A 27,434-nucleotide genomic window follows, 5' to 3' on the forward strand; every position below is an offset into this window, starting at 1 on the left:
GCAGTGAGCCGAGATCGCAGTGAGCCGAGATCGTGCCCCTGCACTTCAGCCTGGGGGAGAGTGAGACTAGGTCTCAAAGAAAACAATAAACAAAAAGACCTCATCCCCTCAGGACAGCTGCAGTGTCCCCTACGCATTTTACCACAGGCATGAGCCTAGGGAAAAAGCCCACTTGCTGTTCTCATTGCATTACAGGAAGATTTATTGAGAGCTGATTCTGTGCCAGGGCTGTTTTAATTCCTGGGGAATACAGTTCTAGAGGGGGGAAAAAAAGAGAGGGAGACAAGGTCCCTGCCTTATAGAGCTTGCATTTTAATGGTGAGACACACAAAACCAGTAACAGTAAAATCTGGCAGTCCTGGAGGAAATCAACACAGGATGTTGTAATGACTGAGGATGGAGTTTCAACAGATGGCAGTCAGGGGAGGCCTCCCTGAGGCGGTGACATCTGAGCTGGAGGTGTCAGGTGAAGGTCTGGCATGGAGGAGCTAGGGAAAAGTGTCCCCAGGAGAGGCAACAACTAAGGACAAAGCCCTTAAAGCAGGAAGGAGCTTGATGTATTTGAGGAAGAGCAAGAAGGGAGTGTAGCTGGAGCACATTGGGGGATTGGGGTGGCAGGAGATGAGAGGTCAGAGAAGCAACAGGGGCCAGGTCATGCAGGGCCATGGCGAGGACTTTGGCTTTGATTCTGAGGTAGAATCACTGGAAGGTTTTCAACTGAGAAGGGATGTGATCCAATTAATATTTTGAAACAATCACTCTGGCTGCTGTTTGGAGAATAGACTGGAAGATGCAAGATTGAAAACAAAGATGAGCTGGGCACAGTAGCTCATGCCTGGAATCCCACCACTTTGGGAGGCCGAGGCGGGTGGATCACTTGAGGTCAGGAGTTTGAGACCAGCCTGGCCAACATGGTGAAACTTCTCTCTACTAAAAATACAAAAATGAGCTGGGCGTGGTGGTGCATACCTGTAATCCCAGCTACTAGGGAGGCTGAGGCAGGAGAATCGCTTGAACTCAGGAGGTGAAGGTTGCAGTGAGCCAAGATCTCACCACTGCGCTCCAGCCTGGATGACAGAGCAAGACTCCGAAAAAAGAGAGAGAGAGAGAGAGAAGGAAGAAAGGAAGGAAGGAAGGAGGGAAGGAAAAGAAAACACAGATGGGTGGGAATGTTGTAGATAGCTGGGCAAGAAAGGGTGACAATGAAAGTTGTGACAGTGATGGCAGTGAAGAGTGGACAACTGGAGCTATGTTTGAACGTAGAGCTAAGAAGACTTGGAGATAGCTGGATGTGTGAGGAAAAGAAAGGGAAAGGATGATGTAGGTCTGGGGCCTGAGCATCAGGGTGAATAAGAGAGAGAGAGGGAAAAAAAGGCAGTTGTCCTCTTTATTCCTTTAGATTCTTTACTCCTTTACAAAAAGAGAGAGAGAATAGGTAACAGGCTTAAGACAGGGGAAAGATCAAGCATTCTGCTAATTTTGAGACACCTCTTGGAAATCCAACAGGAGATACTGAATAAAAAGGAGGATAGGGCCAGGCGTGTTGGCTCATGCCTGTAATCCAGCACTTTGGGAGGCTCAGGCAGGCAGATCACTTGAGGTCAGGAGTTCGAGACCAGCCTGGCCAACATGTTGAAACCCCCTCTCTACTAAAAATACAAAAATTAGCCGGGTGTGGTGGCACACGCCTGTAATCCCAGCTACTCTGGAGGCCGAGGCAGGAGAATTGCTTGAACCGGGGAGGCGGAGGTTGCAGTGAGCAGAGATTGTGCCATTGCACTCCAGCCCAGGCAACAGAGGAAGACTCTGTCTCAAAAAAAAAAAAAAAAAAAAAGGCAGGGGTATAGATTTGTCTGGAGCTCACACGAGAGGTTATGACTGAGGACAGGAGCCATTAGCATATCCAGCACTGTCCAATAAAACCTTCCGCAAAGATGAAGGTGGTCTATAGCTGCTCTGTCCAATTTGAAAGCCACAAGCCACATGTGGCTGTTGAGTACTTGACATGTGGTTAGTGCAACCAGAAAACTAACTTTTAAATTCTATTTAATAGTTTTTTCCTCTGGTCCTTGATTCAGGATAAATTTTATTTAACTTGAATTTGAATTTGAATTTGAATAGCTATGAGTGGCTAACAGCCACCATATTGGATAGTGTGGCAGACAGTATTTTAAACTCATGGGCCTGGTTGAGATCACCAGGGAGAGAGGAATCAAGAAGACAAGAGAACACTAAGGCACTCCTATACTTAGCATTCTGGCTGAGGAAGAAGGGCCAGCAAAGGAGGCAGAGGAAGAGGTGACAGAGAGGTAGGAGGAAAACCAAAGAAGGGAAAGTACACTTTGCAAAGCTTCTTCCAGTTGGGAAATGCCATCAGCACCCTCACTGCATGCTGGGAGATGTAGTCTCCTCACTGCCTTCAGGGAACCAGTCCCTCTCAGTGGGTGCTGGGAGCTGTAGTTCCCTTACTGGATGCTGGTTGTGTTAATGACAGTGATGTTAACTGCCGGAACAGATGAACTTCCAAATCTCAGTGGATCACCCAACAGGAGGTTATTTCTCATTCACATAAAATCCAGTCCAGGCGCAGTAGCTCACGCCTGTAATCCCAGCACTTTGGAAGGCCGAGGCGGGTGGATCATCTGAGGTCAGGAGTTCAAGACCAGCGTGGCCAACATGGAGAAAACCTGTCTCTACTAAAAATACAAAAATTAGTCGGGCGTGGTGGCACACGCCTGTAGTCCCAGTTACTTGGGAGGCTAAGGCAGGAGAACTGCTTGAACCCAGGAGGCGGATGTTGCAGTGAGCCAAGATTGCGCCATTGCACTCCAGCCTGGGCAATAAGAGCCAAATTCTGTCTCAAAAAAAAAATCCAAACAGGTGTTCCTGATTGGAGGTGGCTTTCCTCCATGCGGTGACTCGGGGTTTCAGGCTCTCTCTCTCGTGGCTCTGTAATCCCCTTCAGAGGACTTCAGAGTTTTCTGGGGCCTCTGCATCTGCCCTAAAACAGGGAAAAGAGTAAGCTTCAAGAGTAAGGTTTTGGCCAGGCGCGGTGGCTCAAGCCTATAATCCCAGCACTTTGGGAGGCTGAGATGGGCGAATCACGAGGTCAGGAGATCGAGACCATCTTGGCTAACATGGTGAAACCCCATCTCTACTAAAACAATACAAAAAAACTAACCGGGTGAGGTGGCGGGCACCTGTAGTCCCAGCTACTCGGGAGTCTGAGGCGGGAGAATGGCGTGAACCAGGAAGGCGGAGCTTGCAGTGAGCTGAGATCCGGCCACTGCACTCCAGCCTGGGCGACAAAGCGAGACTCCTTCTCAAAAAAAAAAAAAAAAAAAAAAAGAAAAAGAAAAAAGAGTAAGGTTTTATTAGGCCGGGTGCGGCAGGAGAATCACTTGAACCCACGAGGCGGAGGTTGCAGTGAGCCAAGATCATGCCGCTGCTCACCAGCCTGGGCGACAGACAAGATTCTGTCTTAAAAAAAAAAAAAAAGAAAGAAAGAAAAAGAAAAAGTAAGGTTTTATGGATGAGTCTAGAATAACTCAGTCAGGTGGCTAAGCCTAATCCAGATCTAGCCCTGTGCCTCAGGAGGAAAAGGAGATAGATTTAGTGAACCTATCTAGTCAATCTGCCATATTGGGAGCTGTGGTCCTCTTATTAATTGCTGAGAAATGAGGTCCCCACATCGGGAGTCCTGACATCCTCGTCCCTCCTGGCAGGAGAAGGGCTCCACCTTCCTGCAGCTGGGCTCCTCCACCGAGCAACAGCTTCAGGTCATCTTTGAGGTGCTGGAGGAGTACGACTGGACGTCCTTTGTAGCCGTGACCACGCGTGCCCCTGGCCACCGGGCCTTCCTGTCCTACATCGAGGTGCTGACTGACGGCAGTCTGGTGGGCTGGGAGCACCGCGGAGCGCTGACGTTGGACCCTGGGGCGGGCGAGGCGGTGCTCAGTGCCCAGCTCCGCAGTGTCAGTGCGCAGATCCGCCTGCTCTTCTGCGCCCGAGAGGAGGCCGAGCCCGTGTTCCGCGCAGCTGAGGAGGCTGGCCTCACTGGGTCTGGCTACGTCTGGTTCATGGTGGGGCCCCAGCTGGCTGGAGGCGGGGGCTCTGGGGCCCCTGGTGAGCCCCCTCTTCTGCCAGGAGGCGCCCCCCTTCCTGCCGGACTGTTTGCAGTGCGCTCGGCTGGCTGGCGGGATGACCTGGCTCGGCGAGTGGCAGCTGGCGTGGCCGTAGTGGCCAGAGGTGCCCAGGCCCTGCTGCGTGATTATGGTTTCCTTCCTGAGCTCGGCCACGACTGTCGCGCCCAGAACCGCACCCACCGCGGCGAGAGTCTGCATAGGTGAGTGGGGCTGGAACGGGAGGGATGTGGGAGGGCTCCCAGAGCCTAACTACCTGCAGTACTCACTGAATGAGTGGCTCAGATGGTTCACATCCGCTCTTTGAGCCTCAATTTTCTTTTCTGTAAAGTGGGTGCAACTGGGTCTCTTTTCTGAGGTTAAATCAAGTAATTTGGAAAAAGCGTCTGAGATAAAGTGAGTGAATTACTATATTTCATGACTCTAAGACGCATAATTTTTCACATTTTAGTGTATTTGAAAACAAGATGTGTCTTATAACTGATGGCTTATCATGGCTTAATTGGCAGCACTTTTGTCCTTCTTTGTGGTGCATCTTACACTTGAGAGCATTTTAGATTTAGTCTAAATACCTAGACTATAAACTGAACTGCAGTAGCAAAAAAGACCCAACAATCCAGCGGCCCATATGAGGTCGAAGTTTGTTCCTCTTTCACATAACAACCCAGAGATGAGCATTCCTGGTTATCAGGAGACTGCTGCTCCATGTGATCATTCAGGGACCCAGGGTCCTACCACCTGGTTGCTCTGGCCTCTCTGCATAGTCGAAGCAGGTCGTGCAGATGTCTTAATTGCAGCTCATGAGAGGGGGAAAAGAGAGAAAGTGGACAGCAAGCACTTTCCTTTTGAGTAAGTGAGGCAGAATGGACACACCTCATACCTTACTGTTGAGAAGGTAGTCATATGGTCAGGGCTGGCTTACTGGTTGTTGACAGTGGTGTCCATTCTGATTGGCTAGACGTCTGCTGGGATTGGCTAGACGTCTGCTGGGATTAGCTAGATGCCTGTTCTGATTAGCTAGACGTCCATTCCCATAGGCTAGACTTCCATTCCTGGCTAGACGTCCATTCCGATTGGCTAGCGCCTGTGCAGTGCCGATTGCTAGATATTTTGGTTATTACTGCGGCTCATGGCCTAGGCCAACTGCAAGGAAGACTGGGAAATGTCAATCCTAGCTGGACAGGTGTGTGCCCAATTTACACACTATGATTTTAGAAGAGGAGAACAGAGTTTGTTGGAAAACAGCATCTCCACGATAGGAAGCTCTGGGAGTGGAAAAATTGATGAGTTTGGTGACAGAACTGTGAAAAGAGAGATCTTTAATCCTGAATGAGGATGAGGTGAATTTGGGAAGAGATGATGGTGGGGAAGAAGACCTAAAAGAGGGGAATTGAGAACTGGTGAGATGGAAATCAGGATCCCCGGAAAAAAAAAAAGGGTGAGAAAAGCATCCCTTCTTCATAAATACTTACTGAGCACCCGCTAGGAACTAGGGCTCATGCTGGGCGCTGGGAACATAGATGAATAAGACCATGGACTTATTCTTCAAAGAACGCAGGGTCCTGTAAGAGTGGCAGACAGGGACGGGGATAATGGCAACACAGCATGATGCTTGCAGTAATGGAGGTCATGCGGGCATGGCGGGGGCACGGAGAGAAGCACTGGCTAAGCCAGGAGATTTTCGGATGCACGAAGCAGAGTCTCATTGGAATTTCCTTAGGGAAAAGGGGGTTTATTGGAAAAATACACACACAGAGGAATGAGAAGCCAGGAATTGAGGCTAAGCCTGGGGCCAGCTATTGTTTCAGCTCTCTCTGGTTCTTTCTTTTTATCTTTTTTTCTTTCTTTCTTTCTTTCTTTTTTTTTTTTTTTTTTTTTTTTTTTTTTTGAGATAGAGTCTCCCTCTATTGCCCAGCTGGAGTGCAATGGCACGATCTGGGCTCACTGCAGCCTCCACCTCCCGAGTTCAAGCGATTCTCCTGCTTCAGTCTCCTGAGTAGCTGGGGTTACGGTCATGTGCCACCACGCCCAGCTAACTTTTTTTTTGTATTTTTAAGAGAGACGCCATGTTAGTCAGGCCAGTCTGGAACTCCTGACCTCAAATGATCTGCCTGCTTCGGCCTCCCAAAGTGCTGGGATTCCAGGCGTGAGCCACCGCACCCGGCTGATTCTGTCCTTCTTACTCTATGCTTTCTCCCTCCCTCCCTCTGTCCGTCTCCTCCCTCGCTCTCCCTTTCTTTGTTTCTCAGGCTTGCCTCTCCCAGAGGCTGTTCAGTTCTTTACCCAGAATTTCTTCTCCTTCATAACTTCAGCTCTTGCTGGTCACAACTCATCCTTCCAGATCTCATAGCAAAATGTCATCCCAAGAGAGGAAATGTATCAGCTTCAGTCTCCCTTCCAAACCAGGGTGCAAAAGTCACAAGTCAGCCTGTGGAGTCAGGAAGGTTTCTAGGAGGAGATATCTGAGCTGTGACTGAGGGATGAATTGCTCATTGATTCATTTATTGATTGAAACGCCCTTTATTGAAAGTCTACTATGTGCCAAGCATTGCTTTAGGCACAGGGTATATATAGTGTTAAATAAGGTCCTTGCTCTCTCAGAGCTTACAGTCTAATAAAAGAGAAACGCAATGAGCAAATAAGTTAAGAAAATGAAATATCAAGCAGGCAATAACTTCTGCTATGAAAATCAGACGGGGGAATGTGATAAGAAATGCATAGGGGGCTATGCTAGGTGGGGTGGTTAGGAAAGACCTTTCTGAATAGGTGAAATTTGGAGGTTAAAAAACATGGATAGCTAGACCGTGGCTCACGCCTGCAATCTCAGCACTTTGGGAGGCTGAGGCAGGAGGATCACTAGAGGCCAGGAGTTCCAGGCCAGCCTGGGTAACATAGTGAGAACTCCATCTCTACAAAAAATTTAAAAATTAGCTGGGCATTGGCTGGGCATGGTGGCTCACACCTGTAATCCCAGCCCATTGGGAGGCTGAGGTGGGCAGATCATGAGGTCAGGAGATCGAGACAATCCTGGCTAACATGGTGAAACCCCATCTCTACTAAAAATACAAAAAATTAGCTGGGAGTGGTGGCGGGCACCTGTAGTCCCTGCTACTCTGGAGGCTGAGGCAGAAGAATGGTGTGAACCCGGGAGGCATAGTTGGCAGTGAGCCAAGATTGCACCACTGCACTCTAGCCTGGGCGACAGAGCGAGACTCCATCTCAAAAAAAGAAACAAGAAAAAAAAAATTAGCTGGACTTGGTAGTGTGTGCCTGTAGTCCTAGCTACTTGGGAGGCTAAGGTGGGAGGATCACTTGAGCCTCGGAGATTGAGGCCATAAGGAACTGTGATCTCTTCACTGCGGTCCAGCCTGTGCAACAAAGTGAGACCCTGTCTCTAAAATAATTTTAAAAATTAAAATTTAAGAAATAGGTAAGCAAGGTGTGGTGGTTCACACCTGTAATCTCAGGGCCTTGGGAGGCTGAGGTGGACGGATCACTTGAGGTTAGGAGTTCGAGACCAGACTGGCCAACATGGGGAAATGCCATCTCTCCTAAAAAACACAAAACTTAGCTGGGCGTGGCGACAGGTGCCTGTAATCCTAGCTGCTTGGAAGGCTGAGGCAGGAGAATCACTTGAACCCGGGAGGCGAAGGTTGCAGTGAGCCGAGACCACACCACTGTACTCCAGTCTCAGTGACAGAGCAAGATTCCATCTTAAAAAAAAAAAAGAGAGAGAGAGAGAGAGAGAAAGAAATGGATAAAGCGAAGGAGCCAAGCATTGGAAGATCTCAGTGAAGGGAGAGGGAACAGCAGGTGCAAAGCCTATGGGGCTGGAACTGCCTTGTCTTAGTCTGTTTTGTGTTGCTGTGACAGAATATCATAGGCTGGGTAATTATAACGCACAGAAATTTGTTGGCTCTTGGTTCTGGAGGCTGGGAAGTCCAATATCAAGATGTCACCATCTGGGGAGGGTCTTCTTTCAGCATCATTACGTGATGGAAGGCATCACATGGCAGAAAGGCAAAGAGAGAAGTGGGGGAGATCAAGCAAACCCACTCCTGCAACAACAGCCTTAGTCAATTTTTGAGGGCACTGGAGCCTGCATGACCGAAATGCTTCTTAAAGGTTTCACCTCCGAGGGCTGGGTGCGGTGGCTCACACGTGTAATCCCAGCACTTTGGGAGGCCGAGGCGGGCAGATCACGAGGTCAGGAGATCGAGACCATCCTGGCTAACACGGTGGAACCCAGTCTCTACTAAAAATACAAAAAATTACCCGGTGTGGTGGCGGGCGCCTATAGGCCCAGTTACTCGGGAGGCTGAGGCAGGAGAACGGCGTGAACCTGGGAGGCGGAGCTTGCAGTGAGCGGAGATTGCGCCACTGCACTCCAGCCTGGGTGACAGAGTAAGCTTCAGTCTCTAAAAAAAAGAAAAAAGGGGCCGGGCGCGGTGGCTCACGCCTGTAATCCCAGCACTTTGGGAGGCCGAGGTGGGCGGATCACAAGGTCAGGAGATCGAGACCACGGTGAAACCCCGTCTCTACTAAAAATACAAAAAATTAGCCGGGCGCGGTTGTGGGCGCCTGTAGTCCCAGCTACTCGGGAGGCTGAGGCAGGAGAATGGCGTGAACCCGGGAGGCGGAGCTTGCAGTGAGCCGAGATAGCGCCACTGCACTCCAGCCTGGGCGACAGAGCGAGACTCCGTCTCAAAAAAAAAAAAAAAAGAAAAAAAAGGTTCCACCTCCTAATTCCCAATACCATCACAATGTAAATGAAATTTCTTTTTTTTTTTTTTTGTATTTTTGTAGAGATGGGGTTTCACCATGTTGGCCAGGCTGGTCTCAAACTCCTGACCTCAGGTGATCTGCCTACCTCAGGCTCCCAAGGTGCTGGGGTTACAGACATGAGCCACTGCACCCAGCCGTAAATTTCAATATGAGTTTTGGAGCGGACAGACATCCAAATTATAGCTTGCCTGTTTGGAAGCCTGTTTGGGAGCCTGCAATGCTGGTGTGGCTGGAACATAGTGGGCAAGGAGAAGGAAGGTATGAGTAGTGGATGGAGAGGGTTGCAGGGCCCAGCTTGTGAAGGGCCTTTAGACCAGGGGCAGGGGTTTGGACTTCATTATTCATTTATTTATTTAGTTTGAGACAGAGTCTCACTCTGTTGCCTGGCTGGAGTGCAGTGGCGCGATCTTGACTCACTGCAACCTCAACCTCCCTCCCGGGTTTAAGTGATTCTCCTGCCTCAGTCTCCCAAGTAGCTGGGATTACAGGTGCCCACCACCATGCCTGGCTAATTTTTGTATTTTTAGTAGAGACGAGGTTTCACCATGTTGGCCAGGCTGGTCTCAAACTCCTGACCTCAAGTGATCTGCCCCCCTCAGCCTCCCAAAGTGCTGGGATTACAGGCGTGAACCACCACGCCCAGCCTGGACTTGATTCTGAGAGTAGTGGGGAGCTCACCGGAAGTAGTATTCCAGTCAGGAAACAGCATGTGCAACAACCCAGAGGGGAGAGAAACTTGGGCAGATGGTGGGACCACAATAGTTCCGAGCAGATGAAGGCCACAGAATTAGGAGTCAGAGTGACAGGCCTGGCATGGTGGCTCACGCCAGTAATCCCAGCACTTTGGGAGGCCGACGTGCAGATCACGTGGTCAAGAGATTGAGACCATCCTGGCCAACATGGCAAAACCCCGTCTCTACTAAAAATACACAGATTAGCCAGTTGCGGTGGTGTGTGCCTGTAATCCCAGCTACTCAGGAGGCTGAGGCAGGATAACCACTTGAACCTGGGAGTCGGAGGTTGCAGTGAGCCCAGATCATGCTACTGCACTCCAGCCTGGGCGACAGAGTGAGACTCTGAATCAAAAAAAAAAAATATGGAGTCAGAGTGGTGACAAGGCTGGGAGGTGGGTGGCACCAGGCCTTTGCCTTCAATGCCTGGTTGAGAGGCCTGGATCTGTTCCACAGCACTGGCAAGCCAGGGGTGGGTGATGAGCAGGAGATGGGTGGCATGAATTTTGGGTATAGAAAGATGCCTCTGGGACCTGGTGGGGAACAGACTGGAGTAGAGAGATTGGAGGCTGGAGCCCAGGCAGGAGGCTGGGATGAGGGCCTAGGAGGGCTGTGGGGAGGCACAGAAGAAGACAGAGCAGAGAAAGCCCCAGCCCAGGAAGAAGGAGACTTGGGGACAGATGGGCTGGGTAGGGGGAGGGAAGAAGGCAGCTGAGAGTCTAGTCCAGTGACGGGGTGGATGACATGAGAGGCAGTCAGAGTATACAAGGCAATGTTGCATAGTGAAGATATCGAGGAGTCCAAGGACACCCCCTGCTATCCCTGGCCCTGGGCACTTCTACCCGGAGGAGGAGACGTTTGAGCTCAGTCTTTAAGACAGATAGAGTTGGTCAAGGCCGGGAGCAGTGGCTCATGCCAGTAATCCCAGCACTTTGGGAGGCCAAAGCAAGTAGATCATCTGAGTTTGGGAGTTTATGATTAGCCTGGGAGACATGTTGAAACCTTGTCTCTACTAAAAATACAAAAATTAAAGTTAGTTGGGTGTGGCGGTGCACATTTAAAGTCCTAGCAGCTCTTCAGGTGGCTGAGGTGGAAGGGTCACTTGAGCCTGTGAGGCAGAGGTTGCAGTGAGCCAAGATCACGCCATTGCACTCCGATCTGGGTGACAGAGTGAGACCCCATCTCAAAACAATAATAATAATAATAATAGGCCGGGCGCGGTGGCTTACGCCTGTAATCCCAGCACTTTGGGAGGCCGAGGTGAGCAGATCACAAGTTCAGGAGTTCAAGACCAGCCTGACCAACATGGTGGAACCCCGTCTCTACTAAAAATACAAAATTAGCCGGGCGTGGTGGCATAGCTAATCCCAGCTACTCAGGAGGCTGAGGCAGGAGAATCGCTTGGACCTGGGAGGCGGAGGTTGCAGCAAGCTGAGATGGCACCACTGCACTCCAGCCTGGGTGACAGAGCGAGACTCCATCTCAATAAATAAATAAATAAATAAATAAGAAGAAGAATTGGTCAGGATAAGGGGTGGTATAAGGGTTTTCAGGCAGAAAGAACAGCATCTGCAAAGGCCTAGAGATAAGAAATCTCTTGACATGTTTGGGAGACACCTTGCAACCAGTGTTGACACAGAAAAAAAAAAAAGAATTTTGGGGTGAAAAGAGTTGGAGAGTGGGAAAGTCTCAGATATGCGGCTTCAGAGGAAGGCAAAGCCAGAACAAAAACGGACTCTCGGGGCTTGGCACAGCAATTCACGCCTGTAATCCCACCACGGTGGGAGGCTGAGGTGGGAGGATCACTTGAACTCAGGAGTTCAAGACGAGCCCGGGAGAAATAGTGAGATTCTATCTCTACTTAAAAAAAAGAAAAGAAAAAAGAAAAAGAAAAGAAAAAAAGGCGGGCCAGGCCAGGCGCAGTGGCTCACGCTTGTAATCCCAGCACTTTGGGAGGCTGAGGCGGGCGGATCACCTGAGGTCATGAGTTCAAGACCACCCTGGTCAACATGGTGAAACCCCATCTCTACTAAAAATACAAAAAATTAGCTGGGCATGGTGGTGGGCGCCTGTAATCCCAGCTACTTGGGAGGCTGAGACAGGATAATTGCTTCAACTTGGGAGGCAGAGGTTGCAGTGAGCCGAGATCATGCCGTTGCACTCTAGCCTGGGCAACAAGAGCAAAACTCTGTTTCAAAAAAAAAAAAAATGCATTAAAAAAATAAAAAAAGAAAGAGGCGGGGCACAGTGGCTTATGCCTGTAATCCCAGCACTTTGGGAGACTGAGGCAGGTGGATCATATGAAGTCAGGAGTTCTAGACCAGCCTGGCCAACGTGGTGGAACCCCGTCTCTACTAAAAATACAAAAATTAGCTGGACATGGTGGTGCACACCTACAATCCCAGCTACTTAGAAGGCTGAGGCAGGAGAATCACTTGAACCCAGGAGGTGGAGGTTGCAGTGAGTGAAGATCACGCCCACTGCACTTCAGCCTGGGCGACAGAGCAAGACTCTGTCTAAAAAAAAAATTAAAAAAAAACTGGGAAAAATAGTCAAATCCCATCTGTGCTTTAAAAAAGAAAGAAAGAACAAAAGGGGACTCTAGGGCCTCAACTCCAAGCTGAAAGAGAGTCTGGAACCTTATCCTGGGGTCACTGGGCAGCCAAAGGGAGGGTGCTGAGCAGGGAAGGGGTATATCGCGTTTCTGAGCCCTTGGAGGTGAAAGAGGAGAGATTCCAGCTCGGGGCTGGGGCTGATGGGTAGAAGGGGGACTTTCTCTGCCTTCAGCAGCCAAGGTCCAGCCCAGGTCCCAGCACGTCTCCTTTCCCTCCTCCTGGGCAGGTACTTCATGAACATCACGTGGGATAACCGGGATTACTCCTTCAATGAGGATGGCTTCCTAGTAAACCCCTCCCTGGTGGTCATCTCCCTCACCAGAGACAGGACGTGGGAGGTGGTGAGTCACAGCCCAGACCTCGGGCATGGCAGAGGGCCTGGACTCCTGCATCCCGGCAGAGGGGGTTCTGAGGTCCTGGACTAAGAGGGAGGAGGAGACAGGGAGCCTGGACTCCTGGGTCCTGGGATCTGAAGGTGGGAGGGGCTCCTGGATCTTGGAGGAAGCTGCTGCCCACACACCTAGGTCTGAGGAAGAGGATCATGATGGCCAGGATACACCAGGAAGCCTGACTCTCCTTCCCTTTGGCCAAGGTGGGCAGCTGGGAGCAGCAGACGCTCCGCCTCAAGTACCCGCTGTGGTCCCGCTATGGTCGCTTCCTGCAGCCAGTGGACGACACGCAGCATCTCACGGTGGCCACGCTGGAGGAGAGGCCGTTTGTCATCGTGGAGCCTGCAGACCCCATCAGTGGCACCTGCATCCGAGACTCCGTCCCCTGCCGGAGCCAGCTCAACCGAACCCACAGGTGACAGCTCGGGATCCAGGAGTTCCGGCTCCAAAACCCTCCTCCCGTGAAGCCCAGTAGTCCGGGCCCCCAGCCACCTCCTCCCTTGGGACCCAGGACCCACAAAGCCCTCCAGCTTGGTGACCTTGGGCAAACCTCAGAATTCTTTGAGCCTCAGTTTCCCCCTGAAAGCGCTAACCATAGTTTTAGCTGCTGCCTGTCCCTTCCTCCATATCCTCTCTTCATGGGAGAATCTGAGGAGGGGGTCCCCAAACTCCCCAAGCCTGGTCACTGCCCGCAGCCCTCCACCGGATGCCCCCCGCCCAGAAAAGCGCTGCTGCAAGGGTTTCTGCATCGACATTCTGAAGCGGCTGGCGCACACCATCGGCTTCAGCTACGACCTCTACCTGGTCACCAACGGCAAGCACGGAAAGAAGATCGATGGCGTCTGGAACGGCATGATCGGGGAGGTGAGGGGGTGGACGGGAGGCAGGGAATCTTCAGGGCGGAGTGAAGAGGTGGGCACCGCCCGGCGCGGAGGCTCACACCTGTAATCCCGGCACTTTGGGAAGTCGAGGCGGGCCAATTGCCTGAGCTCAGGGGTTCGAGGCCAGCTTGGGCAACACAGTGAAACCCCGTCTCTACTAAAATACAAAAAATAAGCCATGCGTGGGGGCAGGCGCCTGTAATCCCAGCTACTCGGGAGGCTGAGGCAGGAGAATTGCTTGAACCTGGGAGGCGGAGATCGCGCCACTGCACTCCAGCCTGGGCACAGAGCGAGATGCCGTCTCAAAAAAAAAATTTAAAACAAGAGGCGGGCACCCTGGGGTAGGGGCGCGGCCAAATGGAGGAAACACCTGATTCGGGGCCTGGGGCGGGGCCGCGGGAAGGACAGGCCTTGGAACAAGGGGCGGGATCAGGAGGTGTCAGGGGCGGGGCTTGGAGGAGGGACTTTGGGGCAGAGGAGGCGGGGCTAGGAGGGTGGGACTCCTAGGAGAAGAGGGTGGGGCCGGGAAGATGTGGACCAAGGCCTTGAGGACTTTCTGGGAGCAGCGGGCTAGGACGCGGGCTACCAATTCCCAATCTTTTTCCCCATCTCTCACCTCCGCCCTTCCTTTCCCCACTCTGCGTCCCCCTCCCTCCTCACCCACCCCGCAATCCCTTTTAGCCCTTTCCCTCACCCTGTCACTGATCTGCTCCCGGGGCCCGTCTCTGCCCGCCGTCCGTGTCAGTCTGTCCGCTTGAGCCAGGTTCCCTCGCCCACTCCTCATCGCCCCCACCCCAGGTGTTCTACCAGCGCGCAGACATGGCCATCGGCTCCCTTACCATCAACGAGGAGCGCTCCGAGATCGTGGACTTCTCCGTCCCCTTCGTGGAGACCGGCATCAGCGTCATGGTGGCACGCAGCAATGGCACGGTGTCCCCCTCGGCCTTCCTCGGTAAGCTGGGGCCCTGGGACAGGGAGCCAGCCCTAGGCAAAGTAGCTGCCCCCAACCGTGTGGGCCCTGGGATCAGAAAACCTGGGTTCCCGGTATCATGGATACTGAACCCCCAATGCAACTTCGGTGAAGTGACATCATTTCTGAGCCTCAGTTTCCTAATCTACAAGATGGAAGAAATAATTTCCCTACCCAGAAGACATTTTGTCAAGAGGCTAAAGAAGCTTGAACTCAGGAGCCGTCTCTTGCACTGCAGCTTCCAAACGCTGCACCTGGTTTATATCCATAAGGTTGAATTATTTTTTCTCAAAGAGAGCCCTCCAAATTGTGCAAGCTTCAGGCCCCACAAAACCCAAGTGTTTTGCTGTACCTAGGTATAAGACGAAGAGAACAAATTAGCATGGTACCAATACCTTGTAAGCACTTAAGTCACCATCAGTGTTTACTGAGCACCTACTATGTGCCAGGCAGTGGGCTCCACACTGGGAACACAGTGGCAAAGGAGGAAGCCACAAATCCCTGTCCGCTAGGATCTCTCAGCCTTGTGAAGGAGACAGAAGATAAACTTCTCTCTCTCCCTCTTTTTTTTTTTTTTTTGAGACAGAGTCTCACTCTGTCGCCCAGGCTGGAATGCAGTTGCAGTGGCATAATCTCGGCTCATTGCAACCTCAACCTCCTTCCTGGGTTCAAGCGATTCTCCTGCCTCAGCCTCCCAAGTAACTGGGATTACAGGCAAGCACCACCACGCCTGGCCAATTTTTGTATTTTTAGTAGAGACGGGGTTTCACCATGGTGGCCAGGTTAGTCTCAAACTCCTGACCTCAGGTGATCCGCCCACCTCAGCCTCCCAAAATGCTGGGATTACAGGCGTGAGCCACTGAACCTGGACAAGGGTTTTAACTACAGAGATGGTGTGGGGATATATAATGAGATTTAGGTTTTTAAAATATCCAGCTCTGTGTAATCCCAGCTACTCTGGAGGCTGAGGTGTAAGGAAGGCTTGAACCCAGGAGGCAGAGGTTGCAGTGAGCCAAGATGGCACCACTGCACTCCAGCCTGGATGTCAGAGCCAGACTCTTATCTCAAAAAAAGAAAAAAGAAAAAAATCCCAGTTTGTGGAAGCAAGTGGCTGGTGGAGATGCTACTGCAAGGCTCATGCCAGAGACAGAGTGGGGGTGTGCAATAGGAAGGTGACAACAGACAGACGCAGAGTGTGGTTAGGAAGCTGCCCACCAGATGGGCTGGTGGCTTTGGGATGGATAGGGTAGATGGCCCATTGCTGAGCCAGAGAAGCGTGCCTCCGCCAAGGGTAACAGTGCTTGTCAGTTTCCACTTGCTCTCTGAAGTGTGAGCAAAGCTCCTGGGAGAGGGGAGGGGCTGGAAGAAGAGCCATCCCTTCCTTTGTATTTTGTTTTCTGTTTATTTTGCCCAACGGTGTCTCCTGTGGCCTCCTCTTTGCACCAAGGTCTCTGCAGGGCACACTGAGAAGCACCACGTGGGGCCCCTGTTTGCAGGCAGCACACTGCAGGGGAGTGACAAGGTCCTATTTATGCCCCACCAAGTTGCCCAGCAGAGGTGACAGGCGTGTCCCCAGCTGCCGCAGTGACAGTCCAGGGTGCTGACCTTGCTGTGACGGGGGCAGTCCTGGCAGCTCACACTTGGCCCTGGGAAGTTGAATCACCTGGTCCTAACCTCAATGAAATGGTGATTTGGGTTTATTGCTGGTGAGCTCCAGGGGCGACACACGGTTATCGAATGTGAGGAGGGGACCCGTGAATGGGAGGTTGTCTAGGACAGCGCAGGGTGTTACCTCTAGCAGGGGCACTTAGGAGACAAGTAAGAGAGGGTGTCGCTGGTTCAGGCACCTACGAGTTCTCTCTTTTTTTTTTTTTTTTTTTTGAGACAGAGTCTTGCTCTGTCACCCAGGCTGGAGTGCAATGGCACGATTTCAGCTCACTGCAATCTCCACCTCCTGGGTTCAAGCAAGTCTCCTGCTTCAGCCTCCTGAATAGCTGGGACTACAGGCATCCACCACGATGCCCAGCTAATTTTGTATTTTTAGTAGAGATGGGGTTTCACCATGTTGGCCAGGCTGGTCTTCAACTCCTGACCTTAGGTGATGCTCCCACCTCAGCCTCCCAAAGTGCTGGGATTACAGGTGCGAACCACCACACCCAGCCACCTGTGAGTTCTGAGTAGTTAAAGCATGGGTGATTGACAGAGTGATTAGGCCAGGGAGGAGAGTGTGACAAGGCTGAGTGGCAGGGACTTTGTCCTGGGGGTGCTAGGAAGCCCGGGGAGGGCTGTAAGCAGGGGAGGGGCCAGGTCGTCTCTGTGCTGTGTGGGGGATAGGCTGTAGGAGACAGACAGGAGCTCAGGACACTGGGGAAATGGTTGGTGGGAGATGAGGCCTGAGCCCTGTTGGCCATGAGAATGGAAAAGAGAGGCCCAAGTAGCATCAGGGGCAGGAGCGTGGGGCTGGAGACTGACAGGCTGTGGCCAGCGAGGGAGAGGGAGGGAGGATGGCACATGGGGTTTGGGCTTGTGACTGGGTGGATGGTGGGGCTCCCATCATGGGGAGCATGGGAGCTAGTCTGGGCTCAGCATGGGACATGATGAATGGCCTGGGGGGATGGCTGGGGTAGGTGGAGGCTTGGGCCTGTGACTCAGGAAACATTTAGGAGACAGTTTCTATTTGTGGCTGAAACCACAGACATGCCTGCGATGGCTCTCTTTGAGAATGGCTGCTTCTTAGGGGTCTGGGTGAGCCATAAGACTATCTCAGAGATGGAGAAACAGAGATAGGGCCAGAATAGGATGGGGTCAGATCTGGGCTGCACCTTGTTCACCTTCAGGTAGTACCCTAGGTGTTTTTTTGTTTTGTTTTGTTTTTGTAGAGACAGGGTCTCACTATGTTGGCCAGGCTGGTGTTGAACTCCAGGCGTCAAGTGATCCTCCTGCCTCAGCCTCCCAAAGTTCTGGGAGTACAGGCGGGAGGCACCACCCCAGCCTCATTCCCTAGTCTTTTGCTTGGCTGAGCCATGACCACATACTCCCTTGTCCCCAGAGCCCTACAGCCCTGCCGTGTGGGTGATGATGTTCGTCATGTGCCTCACTGTGGTCGCCGTCACTGTTTTCATCTTCGAGTACCTCAGTCCTGTTGGCTACAACCGCAGCCTGGCCACGGGCAAGCGTGAGTCCCCCTTCCTCCATCCCCCTGCCTCGGAGCTCCCGAACCACAGAGAGAGAACTACATTTCCCAGCAGCCCCTGGCGGGGGGGGGGGTCAAGCTAGGGCGCCAGATGCCTTGAGGGCCACTGGGAATTGTAGTTCTTCCTTTTGCTCCCTTATTGAGAAGGGATTTGGGGTCCATGTCCACGTCCTGGCCCCCTGCAGGCCCTGGCGGCTCAACCTTCACCATTGGGAAATCCATCTGGCTGCTTTGGGCCCTGGTGTTCAATAATTCAGTGCCCGTGGAGAACCCCCGGGGAACCACCAGCAAAATCATGGTGCTGGTGTGGGCCTTCTTCGCCGTCATCTTCCTCGCCAGCTACACAGCCAACCTGGCCGCCTTCATGATCCAGGAGGAGTACGTGGATACCGTGTCCGGGCTCAGTGACCGCAAGGTGTGTGTGGGTCCAGGGATGGGCTGGGGCTGGAGGTCACAGAGCTTGGCATGTGGTAGATTAGAGGGGATTCTTGCGGGGGAGGGAGTGGGGGGAGGGCGGGAAGGGGTCTCTGAATTCCAGAATGGTAGAATGGAATGTTGTGGATGGAGAAAGAACACGGTTCACGATGCGCCATTTTAAATATTCCTAGGGAAGAGGGTGTCCTTGAATGTTCTAGGGGCAGTTGTGCCAAATGGAATATTCTAGAACCAGTGCTTCTCTCAAACTGTGAGGAAGGATTAATTTTTGAAACTTCTAAGGCCGGGTGTGGTGGCTCACGCCTGTAATCCCAACACTTTGGGAGGCTGAGGTGGGCGGATCACGAGGTCAGGAGATCGAGACCATCCTGGCTAACACGTGAAACCCCCTCTCTTCTAAAAGTACAAAAAATTAGCTGGGCGTGGTGGCGGGCGCCTGTAGTCCCAGCTACTCCGGAGGCTGAGGCAGGAGAATGGTGTGAATCCAGAAGGTGGAGCTTGCAGTGAGCCGAGATGGCACCACTGCACTGCAGCCAGGGCCACAGAGTGAGACTCCGTCTCAAAAATAAAAATAAAAAAAGAAAGAAAGAAACTTCTAGTCTATTGCAGACAATGCTTTTGTAAAATTCAACGGAAATGAATTATTAGAAAAGTAAAATAAGGTGTAAAACCAAGACAGACAAAAGTCAAACCTGGCTAGGCACCGTGGCTCACACCTGTAATCCCAGCACTTTGGGAGGCCGAGGTGGGTGGATCACCTGAGGTCAGGAGTTTGAGACCAGCCTGGCCAACATAGTGAAACCTTGTCTCTACTAAAAATACAAAAATTAGCCAGGTGTGGTGGTGGGTGCCTGTAGTCCCAGCTACTCAGGAGGCTAAGGCGGGAGAATCGCTTGAACCGGGGAGGTGGAGGTTGCAGTGAGCCATGATTACACCACTGCACTCTAACCTGGGTGACACAGTGAGACTCTACCTCAAAAAAAGAGCCAAACTCATATTTCTATTTATTAGATTCAACAGACAAGTAACGATCCTGTCAAATCGTTCTAAATGCTCACTCCCTCCATTCCTGTACGCACCTCACTGCAATCACCATTTGTTGAGGGACTGGTGGTTTGCAGAGCACACTTTGAGACTAAAGTGATTAACCAGCTGGGTGACATGACCTATTAGAGGCTTGAGAAATCAGTTTGATGGGTTGCAATAAGCAGTTTTTGATGGAATGGTGTAGAATAGAATAGAATAGTTGACTGCATCTTATGTAGTAAGTTTGGTTTTGCAAAACTTGTTTTAGTTGGCTGGGCGCGGTGGCTCATACCTGTAATCCCAGCACTTTGAGAGGCCAAGGCGGGCGGATCCCCTGAGGTCGGGAGTTTGAGACCAGCCTGGCTAACATGGAGAAACCCATCTCTACTAAAAATACAAAATTAGCTGGGCATGGTGGCGGGCACCTGTAATCCCAGCTACTCGGGAGGCTGAGGCAGGAGAATCGCTTGAACCTGGGAGGTGGAGGTTGCAGTGAGCCAAGATTGCCCATTGCACTCCAGCCTGGCAACAAGAGCGAGACTCCGTTTAAAAAAAAAAAAAAAAAAAAGTGAGGCCGGGCGCGGTGGCTCACGCCTGTAATCCCAGCAGTTTGGGAGGCCGAGGCGGGCGGATCATGAGGTCAGGAGATCGAGACCATCCTGGCTAACACGGTGAAACCCCGTCTCTACTAAAAAATACAAAAAATTAGCCGGGCGAGGTGGCGGGCACCTGTAGTCCCAGCTACTCGGGAGGCTGAGGCAGGAGAATGGCATGAACCCGGGAGGCGGAGCTTGCAGTGAGCCGAGATCGTGCCACTGCACTCCAGCCTGGGCGACAGAGCGAGACTCCGTCTCAAAAAAAAAAAATTAAATAAATAAATAAATAGTGAACTATTTCTGAACGGATTGGTAAATAGCAACAGGCCCCAGCTCCTGCCATGCCAGTCTCTGCCCCCGGGACCTCCCGTGATTCAGTAAGTGAAGGCTTAATGCCTGGCACATCAGGGGCCTCAGCGAGGCTTCTCATGAACTTTTGGATTACGTGTCTGCAACTGTGTGTGCTGGGTGGGAGTGAAAAAGCATTTCCTAAGGTAGTGAGCAAGTGCTGAGAAATACGGAATACTTCTGGGACCGGGGTGTCTGCCAGATAGCGGGTGTCTCTCAGAACGGGGGCTTTGTGTTAGGGATGTCCCTGCGGAGGGTGCCCTAATCACTCCCCATTCTGCCCCAGTTCCAGAGGCCCCAGGAGCAGTACCCGCCCCTGAAGTTTGGGACCGTGCCCAACGGGTCCACGGAGAAGAACATCCGCAGCAACTATCCCGACATGCACAGCTACATGGTGCGCTACAACCAGCCCCGCGTAGAGGAAGCGCTCACTCAGCTCAAGGCAGGGTCAGCGCAGACTCGGGCCGGGGGTGGGGGTGGGGCCACTGGGGACCTGAGGATGCTCAGAGTTGGCAAGGGGTCCAGGTTCATTCCTTCAGTCCCAGAGGTCAGCCCTGGGTGGGTCAGCTTGGGGGGTGGAGGTCACCCAGGGTGGAAGTGGACTCCTCCCAGGAATAGGTTCCTTGGGATATTTTCTGGGATGCAGTAGTTCTGGATTCTGGGGTGAGACTGACAGGGCTCAAATCTTTGCTCTTCCCCTTCTTGGCTTTGTGACCTTGGGCAAGTTACTCAGCCTCTCTGAACCTCTGTTTCCTCCTCTAAATGAGGATAACAAGAGTATCCCAACTGTAATGATCATAAGGTCGTTACAAGAATTATACTAGCAAGCCGGGCGCGGTGGTTCACGCCTGTAATCCCAGCACTTTCAGAGGCCAAGGCAGGTGGATCACGAGGTCAGGAGATCTAGACCATCCTGGTCAACATGGTGAAATCCCGTCTCTACTAAAAATACAAAAATTAGCTAGGCGTGGTGGCGCGCGCCTGTAGTCCCAGCTGCTCAGGAGGCTGAGGCAGGAGAAGAGCTTGAACCCGGGAGTTGGAGGTTACAGTGAGCTGAGATCATGCCACTGTACTCCAGCCTGGCAACAGAGCGAGACTCCATCTCAAAAAAAAAAAAAAAGAAAAAAGGGAATTAAACTAGTTAATCCATTCAGAACATTTATTTATTTATTTATTTAGAACAGTGCCCGGTGCACTGTTTGCTGATATTATCATTAGGTGTTTGCTGGTATTATCATTATCATTAGACCTGAACTCACTGGAATCAATGCTTGGATTGTGTTTCTTATCTTTTTACATCCCTTTCCCAGATCATAGGGATGAAGTTAAATTCAGAGGCCAGGTTCGGTAGCTCACGCCTATAATCTCAGCACTTTGGGAGACGGAGGTGAGCAGATCACCTGAGGTCAGGAGTTGGAGACCACCTGGCCAACATAGTGAAACCTCGTCTCTACTTAAAATACAAAAATTATGGCCGGGCACGGTGACTCACGCCTGTAATCCCAGCACTTTGGGAGGTGGGCGGATCACAAGGTCAGGAGATTGAGACCGTCCTGGCTAACACTATGAAACCCCGTCTCTACTAAAAAAAAAAAATACAAAAAACTAGCCGGGCATGGTGGCGGGCGCCTGTAGTCCCAGCTACTCGGGAGGCTGAGGCAGGAGAAGGGCGTGAACCCGGGAGGTGGAGCTGGCAGTGAGCTGAGATCGTGCCACTGCACTCCAGCCTGGGCGACAGAGCAAGACTCCGTCTCGAGAAAAAAAAAAAAAAAATTAGGCTGGGTGTGGGGACAGGCACCTGTAATCCCAGCACTTTGGGAGGCCAAGACGGGAAGATCATTTGAGGTCAGGAGTTCGAGAACAGCCTGGCCAACATGGAGAAACCTTGTCTGTACTTAAAATACAAAAATTAGCCGGGCGTGGTGGTGGGCGCCTATAATCTCAGCAGCTTGGGAGGCTGAGGCAGGAGGATCACTTGAATGCAGGAGGCGGAGGTTGCAGTGAGCCGAGATTGTGCCACTGCATTCCAGCCTGGGCAACAGAGAGAGACTCCGTCTCAAAAAGAAAACAAAACAAAAAAAGTTGAGTTGAGGCTCCAACGTGCAGCCCACGATTCCAACAAGGCTGAGCACAGTAACTCTCTCCCTGTCCTGCATTTACTTAGTCCTTCCGTGTGCACTCTTCTTCTCCTCTACTCTACGCCGGGCAGTGAACAAATAGACCCGATTCCTAGGTCTAGAGGTGGGAAATGAACAATAAACATGCAAACAGAAAAACCAAGATCTTTTCAGAAAGTGATGGTGAACTAGAGGGTGGCTGGGCTGGGATATTTTCACCAGGGTGTTCAGGGAAGGCTTCTCGGAGGAGGTGACATTTGTGCAGAGCCCTGCAGGAGGTGAAAGAGCTAGCCAGGTGGACTTCCGGAAGCAAAGCCTTCAGGTGGAGGAAACAGGGTGTGCAAAGGGCCTGAGGAAGGTGTGGTGTTGGTTTACTGGAGGAACAGCAAGAAGGCCACTGTGGGTGAAGGGCAAGGAGCTGAGGTGAGAGAGTAGATGAGGGGAGGATTCTGGGCATGAGGCCAAGGTCAGGGCTGGACTTTACACTAAGGGCAGTGAGAAGCCTTGGGGAGTGGAGACTTTATGTAAGGAAGGGTACGATCTGATTTCTGTTTTTGTTTGTTTGTTTGGAGACAGGGTCTCACTCTGTCACCCAGGCTGGAGTGTAGTAGTTCGATCTCAGCTCACTGCAACCTCCCCGTCCCCTGTGTTCAAGCAATTCTCCCACCTCAGCCTCCTGAGTAGCTAGGATTACAGGCGTGCACTACTATGACTGGCTAACTTTTGTATTTTTGGTAGAGACGAGGTTTCACCATGTTGGTCAGGCTGGTCTTGAACTCCTGACATGAGGTGATCTGCCTGCCTCAGCCTCCTGAAGTTACGAGATTAGAGGTGTGAACCACCATGCCCGGCTTAAAAAATTTCTAATGCCCGTTGCAGTGGCTCACACCTGTAATCCTAAAGCTTCGTGAGGCCAGGGTGAGAGGATCACTTAAGACCAGGAGTTCAAGACCAGCCTGTGAAACATAGTGAGACCCCTTGACTCACCAAAAAAAAAAAATTTTTTTTTTTTTTTTGAGATGGAGTCTCGCTCTGTCGCCTAGGTTGGAGTGCAGTGGTGCAATCTCGGCTCACTACAACCGCTGCCTCCCAGGTTTAAGTGATGCTCCTGACTCAGCCTCCCAAGGAGCTGGGACTACAGGCGCCCGCCACCACACCCGGCTCATTTTTGTATTTTTAGTAGAGACGGCGTTTCGCCATGTTGTTCAGGCTGGTCTGGAACTACTGACCTCAGGTGATCCACCTGCCTCAGCCTCCCAAAGTGTTGGGATTACAGGCGTGAGCCACCGCGCCTGGCTAACAAAACATTTTTAAATTAGCCAGGCGTCATAGTGCGCACTTGTAGTCCCACCTACCTGGGAGGCTAAGGTCGAAGGATCATTGAGCCCAGGGGATGGAGGCTGCAGTGAGCTATGATTGCACCACTACACTCTAGCCTGGGTAACAGAGCAAGACCCTGTCTCAAAAAAAAAAAAAAAGAAAGAAAGAAAAATTTAAGAGCACCAACTTTATGCCAGGTATAGTTCCTGCACTGGATAACAACAGTTAACAAAATAGGTCAGTTCCCCACATTAGCTAGGAGTGCTTTAACAGACAGAGGTTTCTTTATCTCTCCAATAAGAAATCCAGGGCTGGCACGATAGCTTAAAAATACCATTAACAATCTCAAATCTGCCTGTAATCCCAGCATTTTGGTAGACTGAGGTGGGTGGCCTGGCCAACATGGTGAAATCCCATCTCTACTAAAAATACAAAAAGTTAGCTGGGTGTGGTGGCATACACCTGTAATCCCAGCTACTTGGGAGGCTGAGGCAGGAGAATCGCTTGAACCTGGGAGACGGAGGTTGTGATTAGCCGAGATCGTGCCTGCACTCTGGCCTGGGCAACAAGAGCAACACTCTGTTTCACAAAAAAAAAATGGGGCCCACAACAACACCCCCTTGCCTGAGGCCTAAAATAGGTATTGAATTTGTAGAATTATAGACAGAGATGTTAACACACAGCACAGAACGGGAAAAGCAAATTTTTTTTTTTTTTTTTTTTTTTGAGACAGAGTCTCCCTCTGTGGCCCAGGCTGGAGTGCAGTGGCGTGATCTGGGCTCACTGCAAGCTCCGCCTCCTGGGTTCACGCCATTCTCCTGCCTCAGCCTCCCAAGTAGCTGGGACTACAGGCGCCCACCACCACGCCCAGCTAATTTTTTGTATTTTTAGTAGAGACGGGGTTTCACCGTGTTAGCCAGGATGGTCTCGATCTCCTGACCTCGTGATCCACCCGCCTTGGCCTCCCAAAGTGCTGGGATTACAGATGTGAGCCACCGCGCCCAGCGAAAAGTAAATTTTTTACATTGTGCATTCATCCATCGATTCATTACTTTCAAGAAGTCCTTACCAAATACCTTGGATGTGTTCGGCTCTGTGCCAGATGCCTAGGTCCCTGGTAACTTGAAGCCTCCCTTCTAATGGAGGGAGGTGGAAAACACACAGATGTTATAAATATCTGCCAGGCGCGGTGGCTCAAGCCTGTAATCCCAGCACTTTGGGAGGCCGAGACCGGTGGATCACGAGGTCAGGAGATCGAGACCATCCTGGCTAACACGGTGAAACCCCGTCTCTACTAAAAATACAAAAAATTAGCTGGGCGTGGTGGCGGGCGCCTGTAGTCCCAGCTACTTGGGAGGCTGAGTCAGGAGAATGGCGTGAACCCGGGAGGTGGAGCTTGCAGTGAGCCGAGATCAGGCCACTGCACTCCAGCCTAGGTGACAGAGTGAGACTCCGTCTCAAAAAAAAAAAAAAAAAAAAAAAAAAAAAAAAAAATAAATAAATAAATAAATAAATATCTACCCCTTAAAGTATATCAGATCTTGAAACATGGAGTTTCTCTCTGGCCATCTTTTTGTTCAGCTCTGTTTGCTTCCAAGTTGCACCCCATCTAATTCCCTTCTCTCTGGAGGACGGTTTTCTACATCTCCCCATAGGATGCCCCATGGCCTGGGAGTTTCTCACAGCATCCTGGGGATGCTTAACAGCAGTGAGTTTAGAACCAGATGGAGGCCGGGCCCAGAGGGTCACGCTTACAATCCCAGCACTTTGGGAGGCTGAGGCGGGCGGATCACTTAAGGTCAGGAGTTCAAGACCAGCCTGGCCAACTTGGCGAAGCCCCATCTCTACTAAAAAGACAAAAATTAGCCAGGTGTGGTGGCGCACACCTGTAATCCCAGCTATTCCGTGGGCTGAGACGAGAGAATTGCTTAAATCCCGGAGGCGGAGGCTGCAGTGAGCCGAGATCGCGCCACTGCACTGCACTCCAGCGTGGGCGACAGAACAAGACTCTGTCGCAAAAAAAAAAAAAAAAAAAAAAAAAAAAGAACCAGATGGTCCTGGGTTCCAATGGGAGCTACATCCCTTACTTGCTCCTGAGCCCGAATTTCCAACTCCCTATTACGGGGGTCAACAATCCCTCCTGCCCATCAAGTGGCTCTGGGCAACGGTTCCGTGTCACAGCCCCACATACTGAGGATCTGATTGGTCCAGCTTTGGGGGGAGGGTCAAGTGTCTATGCTAGCATGGACCAATCAGCAGCATGGTGGGGTGGGGCGTGGTCATGTGGTTCGCCCAGCTCATCTTCCGCATTCAAAGGTGCGAGGACCCTATGGGGAGGAAAAACCTCACATTTGTCTCTAATCACCCTTCTTTCACCAGCCTCATGCCTTCTCATCAGCTTTGAAGCTTGATGGGCTCCTCAGCCCTCTTCCCAGGGCTCCCCCATTTGGAGAGCCGTCTTGTGCCCAGCACCTGTAGTCTTCCTTCACATTCCCCTGCGTGGAGAATGAAGTTTTTCCTTCCTCAATTCCCTTTTCTCCCTTTCATTAATCAATTTCTTTGCCAACACTTGGTTATTGTCAAAATGAAGAACTGTCCCTCCCCCTTCCTTGATGTCAGTGGTTTGAGGGGTTTCCTTCTGTCCTTTTAGAGCAGTGCTGGGGAACCTCTGCATCATTTACAATTTTCTAGTAGACACACTGAAATTTATTTTTATTTTATTTTATTATTATTATTATTTTTTGAGACGGAGTCTCGCTCTGTCGCCCAGGCTGGAGTGCAGTGGCGCAATCTCGGCTCACTGCAAGCTCTGCCTCCCGGGTTCACACCATTCTCCTGCCTCAGCCTCCCAGGTAGCTGGGACTACAAGCACCAGCCACTGCACCCGGCTAATTTTTTTTTTTTTTTTTTTTTTTTTTTTTTGTATTTTTAGTAGAGACGGGGTTTCACCGTGTTAGCCAGGATGGTCTCGATCTCCTGACCTCATGATCCGCCTGTCTCGGCCTTCCAAAGTGCTGGGATTACAGGTGTGAGCCACTGCGCCCGGCCTGAAATTTACTTCATGATTTTTTTTTTTTTTTTTTTTTTGACATGGAGTCTCATTCTCGCCCAGGCTAGAGTGCAGTGGTGCGATCTTGGCTCACTGCAACCTCCGCCTCCCGGGTTCAAGCAATTCCCTTCCCTCAGCCTTCCGAGTAGCTGAGAGTACAAGTATGTGCCACGATGCCTGGATAAGTTTTTTTTTTTTTGTATTTTATTGTATGTATGTATATATATATATTTAGAAGTATGACTGTCACTTTATTGCTTTCTGTATAATTTTTTTTGTTTGTTTTTTTTTTGTTTGGTTTTGTTTGAGACAGAGTCTCGCTCTGTCGCCCAGGCTGGAGTGCAGTGGCCGGATCTCAGCTCACTGCAAGCTCCGCCTCCTGGGTTTACGCCATTCTCCTGCCTCAGCCTCCCGAGTAGCTGGGACTACAGGTGCCCGCCACCTCGCCCGGCTAGTTTTTTGTATTTTTTTAGCAGAGACGGGGTTTCACCGTGTTAGCCAGGATGGTCTCGATCTCCTGACCTCGTGATCCGCCCGTCTCGGCCTCCCAAAGTGCTGGGATTACAGGCTTGAGCCACCACGCCCGGCCTTTTTTTTGTATTTTAAATAGAGATGGGGTTTCACCATGTTGGTCAGGCTGGTCTCGAACACCTCACCTCAGGTGATCTGCCCATCTTGGCCTCCCAAAGTGCTGGGATTACAGGTTTGAGCTACCACACCTGGCCTCAAAATTTATTTTATGTACTCCAATAGTTCCAAAACGTTATTTTGACATGCAATCAATATAAAAATTAATAAGATGTTTTATGTTTTTATTGGTACTTTTTGGCAGGTGAT

General features: G+C 51.2%; 1 protein-coding gene across 1 annotated transcript in view; it reads left to right on the forward strand.

Moving 5' to 3' along the window:
• The window catches only part of LOC105478638 (glutamate ionotropic receptor NMDA type subunit 2D), a 52,715-nt gene that overhangs the window by 3,800 nt on the left and 21,481 nt on the right, over positions 1–27,434 (forward strand). Inside the window, exons 2-9 of the mRNA XM_071087341.1 lie at positions 3,726–4,345; positions 12,500–12,614; positions 12,866–13,077; positions 13,358–13,526; positions 14,342–14,495; positions 17,563–17,688; positions 17,892–18,121; positions 20,398–20,558. Coding sequence (XP_070943442.1) covers positions 3,726–4,345; positions 12,500–12,614; positions 12,866–13,077; positions 13,358–13,526; positions 14,342–14,495; positions 17,563–17,688; positions 17,892–18,121; positions 20,398–20,558 — 1,787 coding nt within the window. The remainder of the gene's footprint in view (positions 1–3,725; positions 4,346–12,499; positions 12,615–12,865; positions 13,078–13,357; positions 13,527–14,341; positions 14,496–17,562; positions 17,689–17,891; positions 18,122–20,397; positions 20,559–27,434) is intronic.

The sequence above is a fragment of the Macaca nemestrina genome, chromosome 20, assembly GCF_043159975.1.
Source record: "Macaca nemestrina isolate mMacNem1 chromosome 20, mMacNem.hap1, whole genome shotgun sequence".
Taxonomy (NCBI): Eukaryota; Metazoa; Chordata; class Mammalia; order Primates; family Cercopithecidae; genus Macaca; species Macaca nemestrina.